General features: G+C 50.4%; 1 protein-coding gene across 1 annotated transcript in view; it reads left to right on the top strand.

Annotated features, from left to right (window-relative positions):
- Window positions 1–19,436, top strand: part of Tshz1 (teashirt zinc finger homeobox 1) — a 72,761-nt gene extending 53,325 nt beyond the window's left edge. The window contains exon 2 of the mRNA XM_028873879.2: window positions 14,845–19,436. Coding sequence (XP_028729712.1) covers window positions 14,845–18,074 — 3,230 coding nt within the window. The 3' untranslated portion in view covers window positions 18,075–19,436. The remainder of the gene's footprint in view (window positions 1–14,844) is intronic.
- Window positions 19,437–22,884: the final 3,448 nt, after the last annotated feature.

Genomic DNA, 22,884 nt, shown 5'->3' with positions numbered 1-22,884 from the left:
TTTAACGGGAGGCACGTCTCAGGGAAGATGGATCTTCTGAGACAAGATTTCAGAGTGGTGGTTTTTTCCTTTTCCACCCCATTTTCTTCCTTTATGATTCCGCTTGATGTGTTGTTCCCATTCACAGTCAAATCATTAGGGCCGTCAGAACTTTGGTAGGACCGTGCTTGATTGACGGCTGAGAGGTCCCGTGTTGACGGATACAGGTGCTAGCTGGCCAGCACGTGGGAGCGGGATTTTTTTTTTTTTTTAAGCAAGTGTTTTATAGTAAGGATTGGTAGAAGAAGTTTCTCTGCTGTGATTCAGAAAGGCTCTTCATTGCATCTGTGTGAAAGCAGCAACATGCATTTATCTGTGTCAGTTTGCTCTGAATTAAGTCACTGTCCTCTCTCTCTTTAATTCGTTCTTCTGGCCACCGATTCTGAAGCATCTGTTGTATTCCCGGCACCATGCTAGCTGCCAAGATCTGCCAAGGTGTTGTTCCATGTTCAGGGAGACCCACACCAGCAGGAGGACCCATTCTGGACCCATAGCCACTTCATGCCACCATAGTGAAGCCTTAGGAGGCCAGGGCCACACGGCAGGGGGTGTGCTGGCAGGCTGGCCCAGGGGGGGCGGGCTTGGCAGGGGCCTCTTCAGTGGGAAGGCTGGTGATGGCAGGGCAGGTGGGACCCCATAGAAGGAAGCTGGGTTGACAGGGTTAGGATCAGATGTTTGTGTGTTACCCCCCCCCCCCCCCCCGTGTGTGTGTGTGTGTGTGTGTGTGTGTGTGTGTGTGTAAGTGTGTGAGCACAAGTGTGCACAGCATGTGGAAGCTCTCACTGTGACTTGGAGCTTACCAGGTCCTGGACTGGCCGCCCAGAAAGCCCCAGGGACCCAGGGAGTATTTGATGAGAAGGGTGTGCTGTCAGGCCCCGCTCTTTAGGTGGACTGTGGATGTTGGATGTGGGTCCTCATGCTTCTGTATCTTTACTGACTAAGATGTCTGCTCAGCCCTGCCTCCCTTTCCCGTGGGAGTTCAATGTGCATCCCATAACATCATGGTAATAGGGCGACACTCACTGCCCAGACATGAACAACACTTACCTCAGGCGTCCGTCACCATGCACGCTCTCAGGTCTTCTCTGGAGAGTGCTGGCCTGGTTTTGGTCTGTGGGACAGAATCTGGCCAGATGTGGCTGCAGCAGTCCCATGGGGGCTCTGCAGAAGCCTGTAAGTGTCAGGCCTGCTAATGTCCTGCACGTAGCCCGGGATGACCAGGACTGCGGCTTGTAGGCGGGGCTGCCCAGGCCTGCGTTGCTGACCTCAGTGGAAATGGAGACCTTGTGTTACAGTCTGTTTTGAACTCCAGACTTGCTGTTGTTGACGGAAAAGGGGAAAATGCTGCTTAGTGACAACGTGGGTTTATCAGGAGCCCGGGCTGGGAACAGATTCCTGGGGAGAGGCCGTTGCATATTCCTGACTGTGTAGAGCTCCTCACCTAAGTTCTCTGCCTCAGCTTCCTCACCTGGAAATAGGCAGAGTGATCATAGGATTGTGATTTCAAGACAGGGAGAGGTACTGAGGCGTGCTTCGTGTTGTGCTTGGTCCAAGTAGGCTCATGCAGCATCCTCTGCCACACCCCAGCGATCCTCTCATGCCGGCCACGGTGCTGGAGAGATGCTCTGTGGGCATGCAGTGCTAACGCCAGAACAAGGCAGTTGTTCCTTCCAGCGGATGCTATAGTCCTCGTTCTCCAAATGAGCTGCTTCTGCAGTCAGGGAGTCCTCGTCTCAGAGGGAATTCTTTTCCATCGAGACAGCGCGTTTTGTGTCTATTTGACATTGGGTTTCACTGTTGCCACTGGAGAGAAAATACCGGTGCTGACAGTGGTGGGCTTCCCTCTCCTAGAGAGGTGTGTGTGGGCGTGGGCGTGGGCGTGTGCGTGTGCATATGTGTGTGTGTGTGTGTTTGCATGTGTGCGTGTGCGTGTGTGTGTGCGCGTGTGCATGTGTGTGTGTGTGTTTGTATGTGTGCGTGTGTGTGTGTGTGTGTGTGTGTGTGTGTGTGTGTTTGCATGTGTGCTTGTGTAGGGTTTTGTTTCAGCCAGTCCTGTAGGCATTTGAGGTCTGTTAGTCATGTCCATCCGCTTTCCTACACCTCACTTGGCTCTGCTGTCTGGTGCTTTGGAGCCCACTCCCGTCCGGTGCTGTTGTTTAGAGTCTTGGAGTCTACATTTTCTTTCTTTCTCCCAGTGAATATCATCTTGTATTCTCACCACTGATTTAAGCGAACTCAGCATTTCCTCCCAATGGTTTCAGGGGCAGAACCAAGGGAGGGGACGGGAGGGACAGAGGGAAACACAAGAATTAGTTGAGATGTGGTGGTGGGGGGGGTCAGCTGGTCTAAGAGGATGGAATGTGATTTGTCAGTTTCTTACTCTTCACAAATGAAGCTTTCTGTTTAGACCCTTGCCTAGAAATCCTGTTGCCTCTACCTTGAACATTTTCAAGCATATTGCCTCTAGCTGGCATCTGGACGTGCTCAGTGGGGAAATGTCCTCAGACTAGGAATTGGTGTGCAACATAGAAGATTTAAACTCAAGTCCCGACTAGTGGGCCAGGAGTGTCATTCTGACCAAGGGTCTCGGTGTCCGAGTGTTCTGAGCCTGGATGGTGGCTTCTGTGCCCGCTTATCCTCCGCGGAGCTTTGCCTCCTTCGCTCAAGGAGGCAAATGGAGTGAAATGCACTCACCTGCCGACTTCCCTCCCTGGGTGCCCCAGGCATCCTGGGCCTGCAGCCTTCCCAGCGAGCATGCTCAATAATGCAGCAAGACTTTTCTCCACCACAGTGTCACCTGTCGGGGTGAGTTATGCCCGTGCCTATCTGAAGTGACAGCCATCTTTGAGTACCAGGGGCTCCAACCCACTTCCCTTTCATCATTCCCTGGGGAAGGGAACATTTCGACAAGGTGTTTCCCCTTCCAAGTTCTTTCTTCCTGTTCCTCCCTCCTTCCCTCACCCTCACCCCCCTCCCCACTCCCCCAACACACCTGATCAAAACATTACCCCTGACAAAGGTTTCTCTCTCCAAATTAAATGAGTCCAAACAGCCTGGGAATTTTCACAGAGAAAGTGCAAAAGCTGATGTGCCAAGTTAATGAATCCGGTAGCGGAGCGCACATGATGGAGTCAGATAATGTGATCCAGCCGCCTTCCTGCTCCTCACACTCGCGTAAAGGATGTACGGAAGTTAGTTATATGGCGTGATTCTAACATCTGTCCTACCCCATAATGGCAATTTGTATAAGTAATGGAAACAGGTTAAATACTTCCATTCTAATGTTGCCGGCAGGGATGAAAATGAACATTTCAATGAAATCATCCGGCAGAGAGGAAAGGGGAGGGGTCCAGACGGATTCATCTCCACTCCCTTTGGTGATGGGAGCCTAATGAGAATGCTGGGATGGATAGTTTATCAGATGGAACAGGAAGAGCCAGTGAGTCTCTGAGATAGAATCGCTGGAGAACCGCACAGGCACCTCGGTCTCTCTGGCAGACCTTTGCTAATAACATGCTCTTTTCACTGCGAGGGAGCCTGGGAGGGAGGAGGTGGGGGGCTCTGCATCTGTGTGTTCCTCTAATGGGGTATGGCGAGGGTCATCTCCAGCTGCAGAAACCACCAGGACGAGCTTCCTTGGTGGTGGAGGATCCTGTCTGAGATGTAAAAGGAGGAAGCCCTGCTGCCTGCCGTCCTGATTTCCTTGTTAATGATAAGCAATCCACGTTTGGAACGGCTACTTCTTTGCCGGGAAAATCTACGTGTTTCCGGGAGGTGCTCCTGTGAAGAGGCATTTTCTGTGCACTGCAGATGCTATTTGGGAATGTTTCTAAATGGGAACTTAGCTCTTTGCCACCACAGCCCCTCTGTAAACCCCGGGCCTCCAGAGCAGCAGCAGGCTGCTGGCTGCTGGCAAGGACGTCCAGGTGTGCCCGGGAGCCTGTGGCTGTGTGAATTTAGCACTTGAGTGTGGAGTGTCTGACAGATTCTCCTGCTGAAATGCCGTGTCCACAATCACCATGGCCTCCTACCCAGATTGTATTGCTTGACATCCACAGGGGTAAAAAGGGAAAACCCTCAGGAATGGGGAAATGGCTTAGTAGGTAAAGCGCCCGGCTCATTGGGCAGGTGTGCCTGTAATCCCGGTAAACTCTGGAAGCTGAGACAGGAGATCCTTGCGGCAGGCTGGCTGCCTAGACTAGTGAAATCAGCGAGCCCTGGATTCAGCAAGAGAATCTGTCTCAATAAATGCAGTGAAGAGCAGTTGAGAAAGACACTTCTGGCTTTCACAAATGTTCACATGCTGTATGTGTGCCCATATACATGAGCACATGAATACATGTGTACGCTTTACATACAAATACAGTGCGCGCGCGCGCGTGCGCGCGCACACACACACACACACACACACACACACACACACGGATGTGAAAACATTTGGTTAGCCAGGCTCTTGTCCTGGCTCTTCGGTACTGAAGACTGGTATGTGAGAGATTCCAGCCACCCACATTTGGAGCATTCTTTCCTTGAGAATGCCTTCCACTTTTCACCGAATGCTTCCTGTCAGGGAGCGCAGCAGCAGGTGCATGCTACTACTCTGTCCTGTGGCAGGGTCCTGGGGGCACCAGCTTGGGACCTTTGATTTTCCCAGTGGCTTCCACGCGGGCGGGCGTGTAGAGAGCAGGCCTGTTCCGGGAAGGCTTTCTCCCATTGTTGCCTCAGCCTGTGGAGCAGAGCACCCACACTTTCGTGCATCTCTCCCGGGAACAATGGTGATGATGAGGAGGCAGAATTCTGGGAGCATTCGCCTCTGATGGAATACAAAACAGGGCGGCTCAGGAACGCACCTTTACTTTGTGCATAATTGGGGTGCAGATTAAGATGCAGGTTGGGGGGGGAGGGGAGGGTACAGACCTGATTGCTCAGAGCCACTGTTATTAAGACTCAAGGGAATTCAGAACTTTACTACATTTAGCCGTTAAAAAACAAATACAGCTGTCACTTCTCACTGTCCTTAAAAATGACTGTTGACAAGAGCGAGCTGTGTTTTCTTTAAAGAAACAAAGATGTTTTAAACAATGTTGCGCTGCAAATCGAGAAATACAGTTCTTATCCAATTTGCCAAAGATACGATGCTTGCGCCTCATTATATAGTTAGGATTTGAGATGAAAATATTTTTTTTCAGACAATATGTGTGTATTTACGTGGTAAACCGTCAGGGCACACATGGTTGGTGTCACATTGAGCTGTAACAGGGCTGTGTAGACTGCCTTCTGTCCACTCGTATCCAGAGCACACGGAGTCTGATGTGGTTCAGGATGACAGCGCATCTTCAGGGACACATTGGCATCCAGAAGGCATGTTTTATGACAAAAAATATTAACAGGATTTAATTTAAAAAAAAAAACGTGGAGTCTGATTATAGATTCCTGAACAGTGGGGATGAGAAGTTTTCTGGGTTTGCACACACGAGCACACACTTGTGTACGTAAGCATTGCACACATGCATGCACGCATGTGTACATGCTCACGCCTGTAGTCTTTTCTGTGCTGCTGGTCCCTACTTGTTCTTGTGTCCCGCGAGACGGCTCCCTGTGCCACTCCCCCCCCCCGCCCCCCAGCAGGACATACTGTATGTGTTCACACTGTCACGATTGGCACCGCCGTGCCAGGCTCAGGGAGGGCGGGGGAGTGCTGGCGAAGCTGTTTTGACACAAAAAGAAATAGCAGAAATGATGATTCGGAGTCTTTGTTTTAGTTGATGGGGAAAATGTCATTTATTTCTGTAAGTAATTGTGAAAGGAGAATTTTATACTGCAGTTACCAATTCTTGGCTGCTCATTCATCAGATTTTCATGGTGGGGGTGGGGAGGGCAGGGGTGTGTGGATGGTGCTGGGGAGGGGGGGTTCCTGGAAAAAATGCAATGGGGGGTGACTTCCTGGGGTTCATCAGACTCTTCTTTAAAAACCTGTTAGGCCAAAAATCGTATCCATTCACCTTGTGAAGTATTTTGTTCTCACAGTTTCATCTGTAGAAACAGCGGTCTCTACAAATATCATACTGTATTCCAGTACATGTGTACACAGGAAAATGAAAGATTTTTGGAAAATTGCAGCCTATATAAAACAAAAGATCTCTAGAAATGTCACATGTAGTGAAAACAAAGGATGGTAATAAATAATCCTGCTACCTGAATTAGATAGTTCTCTCCTCCCCCTGTAAAAAATCTTTTAAGAAAGCATCTTTGAAAGCAATTATGAGAATTCACTGATAATAGTAAAAATAAGCCTAATTATTCTGATAAAATTACCTTCTCTGTCATGATAGGGCAGATAAAATTCAGTCCAGACACCGGGATTGTTATTAGAGAGACTTAAGGGAAGTCGAGTGCTGTGAGGCCTTGTGTGGAGTTTCTGACCAGGTGTAGAAACCATCGTGGGCTATGCTGGCGCATGGTTCGTCACAGTCATAGAAAATTGGTATCTGCCCATGGCATACTTAAAGACAAAAGGTACCCTAACATGGTGCCTAGATTGGCTCCTCAGTGCCCTGTTACCAGCTCACATTACTACGAGCGACATTCTCTAGCCACCTTGTCTTAGAAGATAAGACACTTGGCTTTATAAAGGAGACGCGATTCTGAGAAGTGTGTTGTGGTTTCAGTGAAGCCTGTGCTTCTTTTTAACCCCAAGTCTCAAGACCCCCAACTGAGACCCTCGGAAGGAACTTTGTAGAAGATGTAATCTCTGGGTTGCCGTGTGGCAGGGAGCAAGGGTCTGGTTGGTGGCAGTCCTTACAGGCTTTTCACGTTGGTTGAGGGGTAAGTCAAGGTAAAGGCCCTGGTCCTGAGTCATGTTTCTTCTGTCTTTTATCAGGGGAATCCCACCTGTTGACTAAAGTCCACTGTTTTCAGGGTGCCAGACACTACCAGGCTGGGGCCCCGGCTCTGGGGGTGACTTGCTAATACTTGGTGAATAGGCCTAGACCCTTCCTCTGCCTTAGGATGCGGGGGGCGGGGGAGGGCAGCTCTGTCCTTTCTGACTTGGGGTATCGACTGAGAATATGTCTTTCCCTGGTGCTTGGCTTTGAATTCGTACATCTTGAATGAGATGACCTGATCTTGTAGAGCCAGAGGCCGTCCCATGGTATACCTGTGTGCATGCATGCAGCTGTTGAAGAAACCCAACACTGTGCTCTCAGGAGAGCCGCGCGCCCCACACCCTCTCAGTCCGATCTACTTCCCTCTGGCCTTTCCAAGTTTCTCCTGTACTGTTTGTTCCTCTTCCCGTTCTTCCTGACACCACAGAGCACCTTGGGAAGCTTTTCATCGTTTTATGTACGATCTCTGCCACCCTTCTTGTAAAATGTGTTATAACCTGCAGTCTGTGTGAGACAGAAGATTAGTATCTGATTTGCTTATGGGCAGACTGGGAAGGGTCTTGGAATGTGCTTCCTTATTTCTAAGCTAATTTTAAATTGAATTCTGGGGTGGCGAGAGAAAGCAGAAATTGTATTTATTTTAGGGCAGTTACCTATGGATTCCTAATTAAAATTGGAATCGAGGGGAGGTCATTTCTATTTACCGACCCTGCAATTCTTAAAGGTGGCTTCTCCTGGGGCTTAAGTAAAGAAAGACTTCCGTCGCAAGGCAAATGCATCAGCAAAACGGCGTGTTAACAGTTGCAACCAGCAACTCAAATTTGCAAAAGTGATAGAAACATATTTGTCCCTATCACATCAGAGCAGAAGTGGCCTTTCAGCCTGGCTTGGCAGGGCGTCAGCTTTCCTGTGAGAAATCAGGACCATGCTAGCAAATTAATGTATATCTTGCTTGCATTTTTATGTTCTTTTTAGGCTGGGAAGGGATGTCTTGTACGTATCTGCTTTCTCTGCATTTTTTTCCCCCGATAGATTCGGACTCCCATCAAAACCACCTGCTCTCTCCATGGCAAAGGTGAAGTTACTCCACACGTGATCAATTATAAATTTGGAAGAAGTTGTGTTTTGCAAGATTCTAGGATGAACTGAAGCCACACATCCATCCTTTAGGTGTGTGTGTGAGCCTCTTGTGAATTGGTCCCTTGGAGTAAATGTATTTTGATATAACAGCCATCTGTTCATGAGTATCACGTTTGCCAGTAAGAAAAAAAAAGTTTGGTGTAGATAAACATGCAATTTGGTCTGATTATAATTTCACCAGGTGGCAATACAATAGCGAAGTTGGTGTTCACTGTAAGGGCAGTCAGCAAGCAGGACTGAAGGCCTGGGGTTGATTTGACACTTTTGAACATCCACTTTCCTCTCACAGCCGACTCTCCATGACAGGGGCTAATGTGGAGAACAGAGCATGAGTGGAAAGCGCCCCCACGCCTGCACCACGTGGATTGCCCCTTCCCTTCAGAGGTCCCCGGGAGCGGCTCTCATACCCACTTTGGGCTTCCTGCCTTTCTTCCCCGGTGCTATGGAACATTCTTAAAGTCAGTGAAGCTGATGAAAGGCACATGAGAAGAGGGCCCCAGATAATCTACTGGGTCACACCTGGTGTCAGGACAGTCTGTACTGGGTCAGCTTCCGTGAGGACAGACCGATTGTCATTCTTCCTGTGGTCCCTGGGGTAGCTTGAGTGGCGTGTGGCTGAGCTGGGGTGCCTTTCCACAGCAGCACACGAATACGCCAGTGGGCATGTTAGTATGTGTTGTGGTTTGTGCTGTGTGTACATCTTCCGGGCGCAGCAAAGATGAGCAGGTGTCTTGGTGCCGTCCAGCCACTGTGATAATATCACAGACTGGGTGAGACAGAAACAGTGAGACCTGACTCTTCTTCCAGTTCGGAGGCCAGAAACCCAGGCTGAGGTATCAGCAGATCTTTTTGTCATTTCTCTGTGTCCCCCCTCTTGGGGAAGGGGCAAGGCAGCATTCTAGACCTTCCTTTATGAGGACACTAGTCCTACTCACGTGGGCTCCAACCTCGTGACCCAATCACCTCCCAAAGTCCCTCCTAATCCCCTCACACTGATGATTAGAATTCATAGGTGAGTTCTTTTGGAACAGAAACGTTCGAGCTGTAGCAGCAGATAAGCACAGTGTTGGGCGTAACGACCACAGTGATTCCTGTAACCTTAAAACTGCTTCTTTACCATGGTTGCATTGGGGGAGGAATCAAGGCCCCAAGGCGTGAGTTGGTGTTTCGGACTTACTCTGTCTACCAGGATCAACAGCCTCGAGTCTGCCCTTCTTCCTTCCTCTCTTTGTGCCAGACTGACGCGAGGTGGCTGTCCCTTAGGAGGGAACCACAGTGGTCATAGACCCAGTGCAATCAATGCAAGTGCACCGTATTCTCCATATCCAGGCATCCTGGGAGCATCCTTTTCTTTGGATCACCCCAAATCCCAGGGTCACTGGTCTGACCTGCTTTTGCATGACTGGTATTACAGTTGGGCCCCTTTGGCGCATCCCTCCCTGACTGAGAAAGGCCTGCTTTTGTGGCTACTCAAGTCAGGCTATGGGAAGCCCTTCTTGCTGTCAGCCTGCAGAATCCAGGCTAGGGAATTCTTTCATGGCCTTTATCCTGTGACATCAGCCATCCTTTTCTCTGTAGGTGTACAACTTCAAAAGGAAATTCTGCAGGCTCTGGATTCTTAGGGTTCTGGCTGGGGATGCCAGAACTCTGTCTCTGGCATTTGGAAGTGGAGGTTCTCACAGGTGAAGCTGGGAGCTGACTGGGTGCTCAGCAGCCCCTTTGGAAGGTAGAGAGATCCGAAGGGTGGCCTCAGACTACCGGGCAAAGGTGTCCAGTGGTTTGGGCTGCAAGACACACGCCTGTCCCCAGCTGTCTGTCACTCAAGGGTTTGTGCTTCCTCATGTGTCATAGTGAAAAAGTAACTAATTAAAAATAGATACAGTACGCTAGAGAACATGGACAAACGGGAAATAGCTGAGTAGTAGAAGGTCTCCGGGAATAAGGAACTGGGAGAGCATGGGATACAAGGGCAAACGTGAGGTCAGAGGTGGAGGCTGGGGTGAGCCTCACCAGCTGAAAACCAGAAGAGTGGGCTACCTGCTGCCTGTCTGGAGACTCTGCAGCTGCCTTCCAAGGGGCCACTCAGAGGGGACATGGAACGAGGAGCGACAGGGGAGGTGGATGAGGGCATGCCGGACAGCCTGGGAGGGACCACAGATGCTTGACTGATTGGTCAGCATTCAAGAAAAGGGAGAGTAGTGACGTCCCCGCCCAGTAGGAGAAGTTATTCTCTGTGCTCCTTGGACCCGTTGGTGGCTACACCCAGTGGGTGCTCAGGGGACGTTACATTCCATGGCTAGCTGATCTCAGAAATGGCATGCAGTAGCTAATGTGAACTGAATGGAAAACTCTGGAGAAGATTTTGAAAATACAGTATTTACCAGGAGGCACTCCAGTCAACATAGAAAAACCAGCAAGCAAGCAAACAAACAAACAAACTCATGCATCCATTAGCTTGAAGAAGTCACCACCGTTAACTTGCTCTGAAAAGGGTCCCCATTGGACTGCGCACACAACTTGGCTTTCCTTGTCTTTGACTTTCTCCATGTCATTAGATCATGGCGCGCGCGCGCGTGCGCGCGCATGCATGTGTGTGTGTGTGTGTGTGTGTGTGTGTGTGTGTGTGTGTACACATGTGCATATATGTAGGTATATGTTTATGCATGTGCTTGTTAAGGCTGGAGGGCAACCTCAGGTGTTGTCCTCAGGATCGGCTCACCTGATTAGGCTAATTAGCTGAGACTGACTGACGAGGGAGCCCAGGGCCCCACCTGTCTCCTCCTTCCCAGGGCTGGGATTATAATGTGTATAACCCGTTTACAGGTGGGGTCTGGGGACTGAACTCGGATCCGGATCCTCACACTTGAGTGGTAAGCGCTGTGCTAACTGGCTGTGTCCTAGAACCTGCTTTATAACGTTTGAGTGGCATTTCCTTCTGGGAGTGAACTTCTGCTCTCTTGACTGTCCCTCACTCTGGGAGACTTGGGTTTTGATAAATGTTCTGTGCCGTGATGCTCTGGGGAGGTCTTCGTGCGTGAAACTGCTGCCGCATTTCACACCATCTTAGGCTCCACACCCAAGACTAAAGTTTTTGGATTAGAAGCCGTCAAATTTTAAAATCTCTCTCCTTTTTGCCTTGGGTATTTGATATTCTCTTGTTTTTAACTGTCTGGTGCCTCCTACATAGGCCGTAATCCAAAGCCATGTAGGCCGCGGGTTGGTCACCGCTCCCCCTGTTCCCTGGCGTGTGTCATACACCGGGCGCCACTGTCTGTGCCTGACATGGGGGTTTCACTGGCAACCTCTGTGAGGTGAGAGCAGCCCCAGGCTGGCGGTGATCAGGGGTCATGGAAGGCTTTGGAGGGTTAAGTCGAGGCCGGCCATCGAGACTGAGGCAGACTCGGGAGGCCCAGAGCCAGCCAGGGCACACAGGGATGCCAACCTGAGGTCTGTGGACCTTTGCCACCAGCAGGAGCATATGCAGGGCAGGAGAAACAGAAGCCACTTCCAGATAGGGGGTGTCTGCAAGGTGGGTGAGCTAAGTGGGACAGAGAGAAACCTGGCCGTCAAGGGCCCAGCTTCCCTGGTGGCCCGCTGCCCCCTTCCCTCGCCCTGACATGCTTGCCCTGCTTTATTGAGACATAAGCTCTGAGGATCAGGTTCCTCTCGCCTACATCCACCCTCCAGAGAACCGGTGGTGGAGATGGGTGCGGGTGGTCGGAGAATGGCCCCTAGGGTGGGGAGCCCTGTTCTCTGTGGTTCTGTTTTATGTCCCCAGGCCCCTGCCTGGTGTGCTGGCTTTGTGGGAGTGTTCATGATTTAATGTCAGCCCAGTCTGGGAGGCTCAGCATGCAGACCTGGAGGAAGGAAGGTAGGGAAGGTGTGGTCCCTGTGACTACACTTCTTCTTGGACCTAGGGGAAGGCACACTTGTAGGATGGCATGGGAAGAGGCTGCCCATTCCAGATACCTGCGGTCCAGACTCCAGCCACTGCCCATACCCGTCACCTTTTCCCCAAGCAGGACAGCCCAGCCCCGCTTCCTGTGAGGGAAATGGGCCTTCTGGGTGGCTCTCCACATGGCATACCAGATCTGGGTATCTTAAACACTTAGCCCTTGCGAGGCTGGCAGTCATCTTAGGATGTCGCGGGCCTTCCATTTTCCAGTAGAGCTATAGAATTACGTGGCGTCCGACCCCACAGTCGATGTTCATAGACAAAGCCTGAGGCCTCACACTGTTGATCGTTTCTCACCCTGGTGGTGCAGCATTAGCAGAATTGTGATTCCTGGTTCATTAACGGGCTGCTGCTCCACGCTGCCGTGAAGGGACCAGGGCCTGTGTGTTCTGACTGCTCTGGGATTGTCCACAGAGGTGGGCTGAGGCCAGTGTAGAGAGGTAGTGTGCACAGGTATTCTGCAGGGCCTCAGGGCCTCCATGTGGCAGATTCAGTGGTCTCTCACTGTGCGTGCATATGTGTGTGCTTCTCCGTGTGGGGTGATCGTGCATGTGCTGCCACATGTGCTCACACATGCATGTTCATACATGTGGGGTGGTCATACATGGGTCCACATGTATGGTGTAATCATATATGTGCTATCATATATGTCCTTGTAAATATAGTGACTGTGTGTATGCTGTCAATTGTGTGCAGGAGGGATCATGCACATGCTTTCATGTGTTCTTGTATGTACAGGAATGATAGTGCTGTCATATTGTTTCTTCTCTCACATGTGGATGACCATGCATGTAATTTTAATGCATGTGTTCGTACAGACAGGGTGACTATGCTTGTACTGTCATATGCATGGCCATATGTGCATGAGAAGTACACGTGTTGTCATGCATGAGCTCACACATACTGTGTGACTGCACATGCTGTCATGTGTGTCTGTGTATATAGGGCAGTCATTCCTGTCCCGTGAGTGCCTGCTCCTCCTCAGCCTGAAGCCTTTCATTTGCAGGTGTGGAAGCTTCTCCATGCTTCACCCACCCCTGGCACATCCTCCCTTGGGGCACAGAGATATTCTTTGTCCCTCCTGTCACTCCTGTCTGGAAATGCTTGTGCTCTTTGCCACGTTCCCTTAGGATCTGGCTCTGATAATGTGATAATGAATGATCATGTTTAATGAGACGCCCCTCGCAGGTCACGTCAGTGCATTTTAATAGGGGCTTGCTGGAGAATACCTCAACCTCGAATCCCCTACTTTTTCATGAAACACTAGGTCACCTAGTTTTTCTGTCAGAGAAAGGAAGGGCAGAGGGGAGAGGGAGGGAGGGAGGGAGGGAGGGAGAGAGAGAGAGAGAGAGAGAGAGAGAGAGAGAGAGAGAGAGAGAGAGAGAGAGGGAGAGAGAGAGCGCGCACACATTGCTCAAGTAAGTTTAGGAGGTGGTAAAATATGTCAGTAGCAGGACACGTCACACATCAAAGTGTTTAAAATGATCTTAGTTAAGAATCGAGGCACCTCATGTGGCCTTCAGCCTGCAGTCCTGCAGGCAGCCTCAGGCCTGTGGCGGCCATAGGGGCCTATACTGCTGCCTTTCCTAATTAAAAATTATCAAGATAAAGTTTTCATAGCATCAGAGTGACCATTGTCACCATTTTTCAAGGAATAGTTCAGTGGCATCCAGAACATTCTTGCTGCTGGGCTGCCACCCTCATCTCCAAAGTAGACCTTTCCTCATCTTGCAAAAGTGAAACTGTAGCCACGAGACATCATTTTCCCATTGACCTCCCCGACTCTGGCCCTGCACCCAGCACTGTCTTTCAGTGTCTTGACTGCTGGGCAGACCTTCCATGAGGGCACACGGCAGTGTTTGTCCTTTGTAAGCAGCCGGTCTTCCTTCACGCGCCATCCTCAAGGCTCGCCCATGTCTTCGCAGGGCCAGGGGTCAGGGTTTTCCTTTCGAGGACTAGATGATGCTCTGTGGTGTGGATGACCACATCTGTCCATATGATGAATGTTTGCCTTATTTCTTCCTTTAGCTGTGTGTATGATGCTGCTTTGGGTCTTGGTGTGTGACAGTGGCCTTGGTCACCCTCTGGCAGTCTTTCATAGGTAGCACTGTGTTTTGTCCTAGATGTGATAAGCGTTTGTTTTTTAGTGAAAACCATATTATTTTTACTGCTTGCCATGAAGGAGTGTTTTTATTTATGGAAACCATCGAATATTGCCTGGGAAATATATTGTTCTAAAAAGAGCCGGGCCCCTCCTGATTTCAACAAATTTGCCATAAAGAAATCACAGGGGGCTCTCGAGTCTAATGAGGATAGCACGTGGGGGGGGGGGGGTCCCCCGGGGCATTGGTGGAATTCCTTGTTTGTCCTCAGCGCTCAACCGAACTGTCTTTAAGAAGGGGTGCTGGGTTGGTGCTGCATGCCTGTAACGCTAGCATCTGGGAGCTGGGATCGAGAGGATCAGGAGTTCAAAGCCAGCCTGGGCTACTTAAGACCCTGTCTGGAAGGAAGGGAGGGGTGGAGGGTGGGAGGGAGGCAGGGCAGAAGGGAAGGAGAATAGGGAGGCAGGAAGTGAGAGAGAGCAGTGTGGAGGTTTAGGCTTCTGTGCTGAGAAGTCCTGCACTTTGTGGGGGATGGTCTCAGGGTAGCCTTACTCCTGGCCTGCCGTGGTCCAGTGGGCAGGCACATGGAGTTGACGGTGAGGTGGCCTTGTAGTCTGCAGGGAGCCTGGCTGAAAAACATCTTTTTAAAGATCACCTAACTGCTGGGGAGGCTGCGTCCTTGAAGATGATTTACTCCTTCTGACCGTGCTTCATTTTTCTCCCCTAGCTTATGTTCCCGAGGAAGAACTGAAGGCGGCCGAAATAGATGAGGAACACGTGGAGGATGGCGGGCTGCCTTTGGACATTCAGGACAGCGACTTTGTGTGCAGTGAAGAGGCAGAGATCAAAGAGGCCCAGAGCTATCAGAATTCCCCGGTCAGCACCGCCACCAATCAGGATGCCGGCTACGGATCGCCCTTCAGCGAGGGCAGTGACCAGCTGGCCCATTTCAAAAGCTCCTCCTCCAGAGACGAGAAGGAGGAGCCACAGTGTCCAGATAATGTCTCCTACCCCCAGGACAGCTTGGCACAAATCAAAGCCGTGTATGCAAACCTATTCTCCGAGTCCTGCTGGTCTAGCCTCGCCTTGGATTTAAAGAAGTCCGGTTCGACCACCAGCAACAATGACGGCAGCCAGAAGGAGAGCTCCACGCCGGCCCCCGCACCCCCTACCAGCACCGCCAGCACCGCCGCCTGTACCACGGCCACCACGGCCATCACCAGCTGCAGCACCAGCACCAGCCACAGCAGCACCACCAGTAACAACAGCAGCAGCAGCAGCAGCAGCTCCGGGTATGACTGGCACCAGGCCGCCCTGGCCAAGACCCTGCAGCAGACCTCGTCCTACGGGCTGCTGCCCGAGCCCAGCCTGTTCAGCACCGTGCAGCTGTACAGGCAGAACAACAAGCTGTACGGCTCCGTGTTCACCGGGGCCAGCAAGTTCCGGTGCAAGGACTGCAGCGCGGCCTACGACACCCTGGTGGAGCTGACCGTGCACATGAACGAGACGGGCCACTACCGGGATGACAACCGGGACAAGGACTCCGAGAAGACCAAGCGCTGGTCCAAGCCCAGGAAGCGCTCCCTGATGGAGATGGAGGGGAAGGAGGACGCGCAGAAGGTGCTGAAGTGCATGTACTGTGGGCACTCCTTCGAGTCCTTGCAGGACCTCAGCGTCCACATGATCAAAACAAAGCATTACCAGAAAGTGCCTCTGAAGGAGCCCGTGCCAGCCATCGCCAAGCTGGTCCCGTCCACCAAGAAGCGAGCGCTCCAGGACCTGGCATCCCCTTGCTCCCCGGAGCCCACGGGCATGGCCACGGAGGTTGCACTGAGTGAGTCGTCCAAGGACCAGAAAACGGCCAACCCCTATGTCACGCCCAATAACCGCTACGGCTACCAGAACGGCGCCAGCTACACGTGGCAGTTCGAGGCCCGCAAAGCCCAGATCCTCAAGTGCATGGAGTGCGGCAGCTCCCATGATACCTTGCAGCAGCTCACGGCCCACATGATGGTCACTGGCCACTTCCTGAAGGTGACGACCTCTGCCTCCAAGAAAGGAAAACAGCTGGTGCTGGACCCCGTGGTGGAAGAGAAGATCCAGTCCATCCCCCTGCCCCCGACGACTCACACCCGGCTGCCTGCCTCGAGCATCAAGAAACAGCCGGACTCCCCTGCAGGCTCTGTAGCCTCAGAGGAAAAGAAAGAGCCAGAGAAGGAGAAGGAGAAAGCTCCTCCTCCTCCGGCAGCCGGGGAGGCAGAGAGAAAAATCAAGGAGGAGACGGAGGACGCCGCTGAGAAGTTTGAACCCACCACCCTCTACCAGTACCTGCGCGAGGAAGACCTGGACGATAGCCCCAAGGGGGGCGTCGACATCCTAAAGTCGCTCGAGAACACTGTGTCTACCGCCATCAGTAAAGCCCAGAACGGCGCGCCCTCGTGGGGTGGGTACCCCAGCATCCACGCAGCCTACCAGCTGCCAGGCACCGTGAAGCCGCTGCAGCCGACGGTGCAGAGCGTGCAGATGCAGCCGTCTTACACCAGCGGCGGGAAGTCACTGTCCTCCACAGAGCACAACGCCCTCCTGCACTCCCCAGGGAGCCTTACACCCCCACCCCATAAGAGCAACGTGTCTGCCATGGAGGAGTTGGTAGAGAAGGTCACAGGCAAGGTCAGTGTGAAGAAGGAAGAGAGGCCCACCGAGAAGGAGAAGGCCTCCCCGGTCAAGGCCGCCTCCCCCGTGGCAAAGGAGAATAAAGATCTTCCTAAGTCAGAGGAGACTGGGAGCAAGCCGCAGAAGAAGGGCGTAGACGTGGAAACTGGGAAGGCCAAAAAGGAGGGTCCGTTGGATGCTCACACCCCAAATGGTACAGAGCCTCTTAAGGCCAAGGTCACCAATGGCTGCAGCAACCTGGGCATCATCACAGACCACTCGCCGGAACCTTCGTTCATCAACCCCCTGAGTGCTCTGCAGTCCATCATGAACACCCACCTAGGGAAGGTGTCCAAGCCTGTGAGCCCCTCTCTGGACCCGCTGGCCATGCTCTATAAGATCAGCAACAGCATGCTGGATAAGCCCGTCTACCCCACGACCCCTGCCAAGCAGGCCGACGCCATCGACCGCTACTACTACGAGAACAGCGACCAGCCCATCGACCTGACCAAGTCCAAGAACAAGCCCCTGGTCTCAGGGGTGGCCGATGCTGTGTCCTCGCCCCTGCGGGAGAGCGCCCTCATGGATATCTCAGACATGGTGAAGAACCTCACGGGCCGCCTGACTCCCAAGTCCTCCACACCCTCCACGGTGTCGGAGAAGTCGGACGCGGACGGCAGCAGCTTTGAGGAGGCCCTGGACGAGCTGTCCCCGGTCCACAAGAGAAAGGGGCGTCAGTCCAACTGGAACCCGCAGCACCTGCTCATCCTCCAGGCCCAGTTTGCCTCCAGCCTCCGGGAGACCGCGGAAGGCAAGTACATCATGTCGGACCTGGGTCCTCAGGAGCGGGTGCACATCTCCAAGTTCACGGGCCTCTCCATGACCACCATCAGTCACTGGCTGGCCAACGTCAAGTACCAGCTGCGGAGGACAGGGGGAACCAAGTTCCTTAAGAACCTCGACACAGGGCATCCTGTGTTCTTCTGTAACGATTGTGCCTCTCAGTTCAGAACTGCCTCCACGTACATCAGCCACCTGGAGACGCACCTGGGCTTCAGCCTGAAGGACCTCTCCAAGCTGCCACTCAGTCAGATTCAAGAGCAGCAGAGCGTCTCCAAAGTCCTCGCCAACAAGACTCTGGGCCCCCTGGGGTCAGCCGAGGAAGACCTGGGCTCCACATTCCAGTGCAAGCTCTGTAACCGGACTTTTGCGAGCAAGCATGCAGTAAAACTGCACCTTAGCAAGACACACGGCAAGTCGCCAGAGGACCACCTGATCTATGTGACCGAGCTGGAGAAGCAATAGTGTCCAGGTGTGCAAGGGACCGTGGAACGTTGCACTACCATCCTGATTGTGCTGCACTAGGCCTGGCCTGAGCCGCTGAAATCAGTCTTTCCTTCGTTGCTGAACTGCCTATCTGGACTTGGTTTTTCTTACACATATTTTGTAGTTATATTTATATGCTCTTTGTCTGATCTGTGCATGTTATTTTTCTTTTTTTCCGTGAGTCAAAGTCTGACCTTTATTTTCAGCATCCCTTCTTGATGTTAAGCTATCTTTTGTAGGAAATCGTGGGGCACGCTCGGAGACATTGTTTAGCGGTAAAGGAAGATACAAATAGCAGCGATCAAGAGACATCCTAAAATTACGAAGTTGCCATGACAATAAAGGTCACAGGACCTGGTAGTGTCGAGTTTAACCCTTTGAGGACTTTATCTCTGTGCCTTTCACTCAAAAATTAAAAAAAAAAAATTTAAAAAAGAAAGAGAAAAAAAGGGGGAAAAGGCGCTTAAAGGCATCTCATTCAGATCAAAAGCTGTGTCAGACACAAAACTTATTTAATAATTAAAAAACGAGTTTTTATATGCAGGACTGGTTTGTGAAAAGACATGCATGCAGCGGTTGGAGACAGAGAGCTGTCTGGGACTCACGGGGTTAGGAAGCCACAACTTAATATGTTCAAAACAAAAACAACATATACCCCAGTTGCCACTGTGCCCAAACCCTCTGGATGCTGAAAAATGCCACTTTTGGCAAAAAAAGTATGCAAGCTTATTATTTAAAAAAATGTGTAAAAAATGCTATTCTTTTTTTTTTCTTTGTTCCTGTAAAATACTGCAGTTTATAGTTATTTACAAATGTAAGCTTTGGTATCAGCTGACCTTTCTATAGCGTGATGCATTGGTAAATGAAAAAAAAACACAGAAAAAAAAAAAACAAAAAAAATGGGGCAAATGTTGGATCCTTTCCTTGTGAATTGCCAGCGTCAGCTTACACACGCCTGTATGTTACATATCATATCATTTTAATCTATTCAACTTTCTTTGTACCTTCTGGCTGTATGCTTTCTCTTTTAACTTTTTATATTGTCATTTTATATTAAATTTCTGTGTATATAATGTAAAACCACAACTTTTGGATAAAATTTAGTTCCTGCAGCTTGATTTAAATAGAGAAATTTTACTGGCACCTGCATCTTCTCAGATGCATGTACTCAGAGGAACTATCAGACAAAAATAAATAAATAAAAACAGAGCAAGCAATGCACTATTAATTATACATTTTGATGTCCCGTCATTAATACTGTACAGTACATTTTGGTTCACACAATTAAACCCACTGTTTTCTCAAATGTAAAATAAACCCACACGCAGTTCTTGATTTACACAGATTGTCACGTCGTCATTATTTTCCCTTTGAGGTGTTATTTCAACCACAAGAGGTATTGCTTATGCGATCAACCAACAAAAATTTTATTCAGACTCATCATTCCATGATTTGTGTGCTGACACACTTCATTCCGATGAGAAGTACTGGATGTTTAAAAGTGATAATTAACATTCATACCTCCACGGGGTGCCAAGGCTTCCCAGAGTTCAGTCCTTTGGTGATGGCCACTTGGTCCCTGGATGGACTGTGGTGATTCTTTCAGATAATCCTTGCAGACTGTTAGAAATAGCTGTCATCAGTCCCTTGTGTACACCTGGACTTCGTGGCCAGGAAGCAGGCGAGGCCTCACGGCAGGCAACTCAGGCCCTGTGGATCTTGGACTTAGTTTTGCTGCAAAGAGGAAAACCTAGTTTGTGAGCTTTAAAAAATGTGCTTTTAGATGATCACGTCTGGCGGTTTTTCTCTTCAGTCATTGAGTGGAGACTTAGTTTTGTCGTTTCCAAGGCGCATGAGGGCTCCACCAAAAAGGTCCAGCACTAATCCTGAGATGTCATGACTCTACTAGATTCCTTAAGTTGTTGCCCTGTCCATTTTCAGCAACCAAGGACACTGAGACCTCTGGTCTCCTCCCTCAAAACACTTAGTAACATGTGTAGTTGGTCTTTGTTTTGTTTTGTTTTTTACCATTTGCTTAAATTTTCATAGAATTAGATCTCAAGTAAGGTAAGAACTCATGCTATGTTCAGAGGTGCCTAAGCAGTCACGATGTCTTGATGACTCCCTGGCTTGCTCCTAGAGGTGAGAATCCATCCCATTTCTGCCAATGGCTGGAGGAGCTGGCACAGGGCGGGCCTGGCCAGTCAAGTTTGCACAGGCCTCTGCACAGGGAGGCTTGCTGGATTTTTCTAACTTTTTTCATTGGCAAATAGCTGTGTCCTTTAGGAGTCTTCAGCTATTAGACACACCAGTTCAACTACCAGGGGACCGGAGGGGTTGACAGTGGGCTAGCATTGAGGCCCAAGGCGTGGACAGGGCGTCCTTGCATAACCACCTTTGGACGACAGATCCGTGAACCTTTCGCCCTCATAGCAAGAGCTTTGAAGCAGCAGTGAAGGTGAGCAGTGGGAGGTGAGAGTTCTGAGGAACAGCCCGATGAGGACAGTCTTATGTCCTCAATGCAGCTTGAGTTCTGATCCCTGGGGGACAGATACAGAATTCCAGATTATTTTCTTATTTTTTTTCTTTGCAATTCCTCAGCTCATTGGCATATTATCATCATTCCAGTTCCCCAGTTGGTGGGTGGAGGTTATCGCAACACCACAAAGATGGCGACCCCAGTTGACATCACTGAGTGCTTCCACAGTCCCAGGTCCTACTCTGTGCTGCACCTGTGAGCACGACCCTTCCTCACAGCTCTGCACCAGGTCCCTGTCAGCCCGACTTGCAGACCTGGAGAGCAGTAACAGCAGTGGGCAGGCCTTTATCCTCGTCACATGGCTTGTCATGGAGAGAAGTTGGACTTTGAGCCCCTGAGTACTTATTGAGGTACCAGAGGATGGGCCCCAGGTGAAAAACTCTGATTTGGTCCCAGGAAGAGGCCAAGGAGGTTTTTGTTGGTTTGTTTTGTTTTGTTTTTAACATGGTGAAGAGCTAGAGCATCGCCCTAGAAAATGGAGAGCTGAAGTTTGGCCTGTGCTGGTGGGCAGCTACCAGAGCAGTACTAGTAAACAGACCTCCTAACATCCTTCTAGCCGCCTCCAACTGTGGCTGCAGAGGTCACACGCCTCGGTGACTTTATCTTCTGCTGGATCCGGAAAATAAGTCAAAATGACGTTGGCTGTGAGTTTATAACTGGAACTACACCGTGGATGCCCAGTGACACAAACACTCAATTTGGATAGAAAGAAATAAATAGAGGGTCGGAGAGAGAGCTCGGCTGGTAGAGCGTTTGCCATGGTAGCAGAGCACCCGAGATGGATTCCCCAGAGCCAGGTGTGCAAAGTCAGGTGTGATAAGCACACACTTGCGATCCCAGGGCAGCGGAGGAGGGGGAAAGGTAGACCCTGGGCTCATCGGCCAACCACCCTAGCCTGCTTGGTGAGTTCCAGCCCAGTGAGAGACCCTGCCTTCAAAAACAAGTGGATGGTGCAGGAAGAATGGGACCAAGGTTGTCCTCTGACCTTCACACACATGTACATGCATGCACGCACACACATGAGCATACACATGGACACAAATAGACTAACCAGAGGGATAAATCAAATGCTCACCATTCCTTCACTGTACGGGGGCAAGCATCTACCATTTGTCAGTCCCAGACTACAGGTTTCTGCACACCATGAGATCCTCCCTGTTCCTCCCTCCTTGTCCCTCAACCCTGAGGAGAGTGGTTGGGTGGGGGCAGGTTACCTGTACCCTTGGGATGTGGAAGGAGGTAGGGAAGTCAGATGGCTGCTCCTTTAGTCCAGCATTTTTGTTGGGTCAGGCTGACAGTTGTGCCTATATAAAAATAATTATAGTTTGCATCTTATCTGCGGTATGACCATTAGGTTTAACGACTGATTAAACACTTTACCCCTTCACATGCAGGGTTTGAAAAGCTTGAGCTGTTTCTCTGAATGTGGGTTGCTGTTGTTCAGTCAGTATTTGAGGTGGGATAAAGTCTGTGAACTAATACCAGACAACAGTTTATGTAAGAGAAACTAGCATTTAGGTAATGTATGGAAAAAGGAATGTTTAAACACTTCAAGATGCATGTCTCTCATGGGCGAAGAGACAGGCAGGTAAAGTGCTTGTTGCACAAATATGAGGGCCAGAGTTGCTCGTCTCTGGAACCCGTGCAGAAAGGCCAGATGTGGTAGCAATGCTCGCATAAGCCAGCTCTGGGGAGGCAGACCCAGGAGGATCCCGGGGACTCACTGTCCAGCCAGCCTCGACTAATCAGCTGGTTCCAGGCTGATGAGAGACTACATCTAAAGGCGACAGATGGGATGTCTAAGGATGACTTCCCAGGTTGGCCTCTGACCTTGCGCACGCGCATGCGCGCGCGCACACACACACACACACACACACACACACACACACATACATGTTCACATACACACAAACATGGACACACATACACACATAGCTTTCCATTTTGGTGATTGATAATCTTGAAAAATCTGTCTAGCTGGGCATTGTCATACACACCTGAAATCCAGCACTCAGGAGGCAGAGCAGGTAGATCTCCGAGTCACAGGCCAGCCTGGTCTACATAGCAAATCCAAGGCTAGCCAGGGCTACTTGCTGAGATTCTGTCTGAATTTTAAAAAGAAAGTAAGCTGTTGATTTGAGACAAATGACAATTTAGCCAGTTCTGAATTCTTAGAAACCAGGACACACAAATAATGATTTCAGTATTTTTATTGAGCATAGTATTTTTGTTATTTATTATCATTTTGTA

Source organism: Peromyscus leucopus, chromosome 19, assembly GCF_004664715.2.
Source record: "Peromyscus leucopus breed LL Stock chromosome 19, UCI_PerLeu_2.1, whole genome shotgun sequence".
NCBI classification, from domain to species: domain Eukaryota; kingdom Metazoa; phylum Chordata; class Mammalia; order Rodentia; family Cricetidae; genus Peromyscus; species Peromyscus leucopus.
Note: the sequence above shows the minus strand (reverse complement) of the source record. Positions and strands in the feature narration are given on the sequence as shown.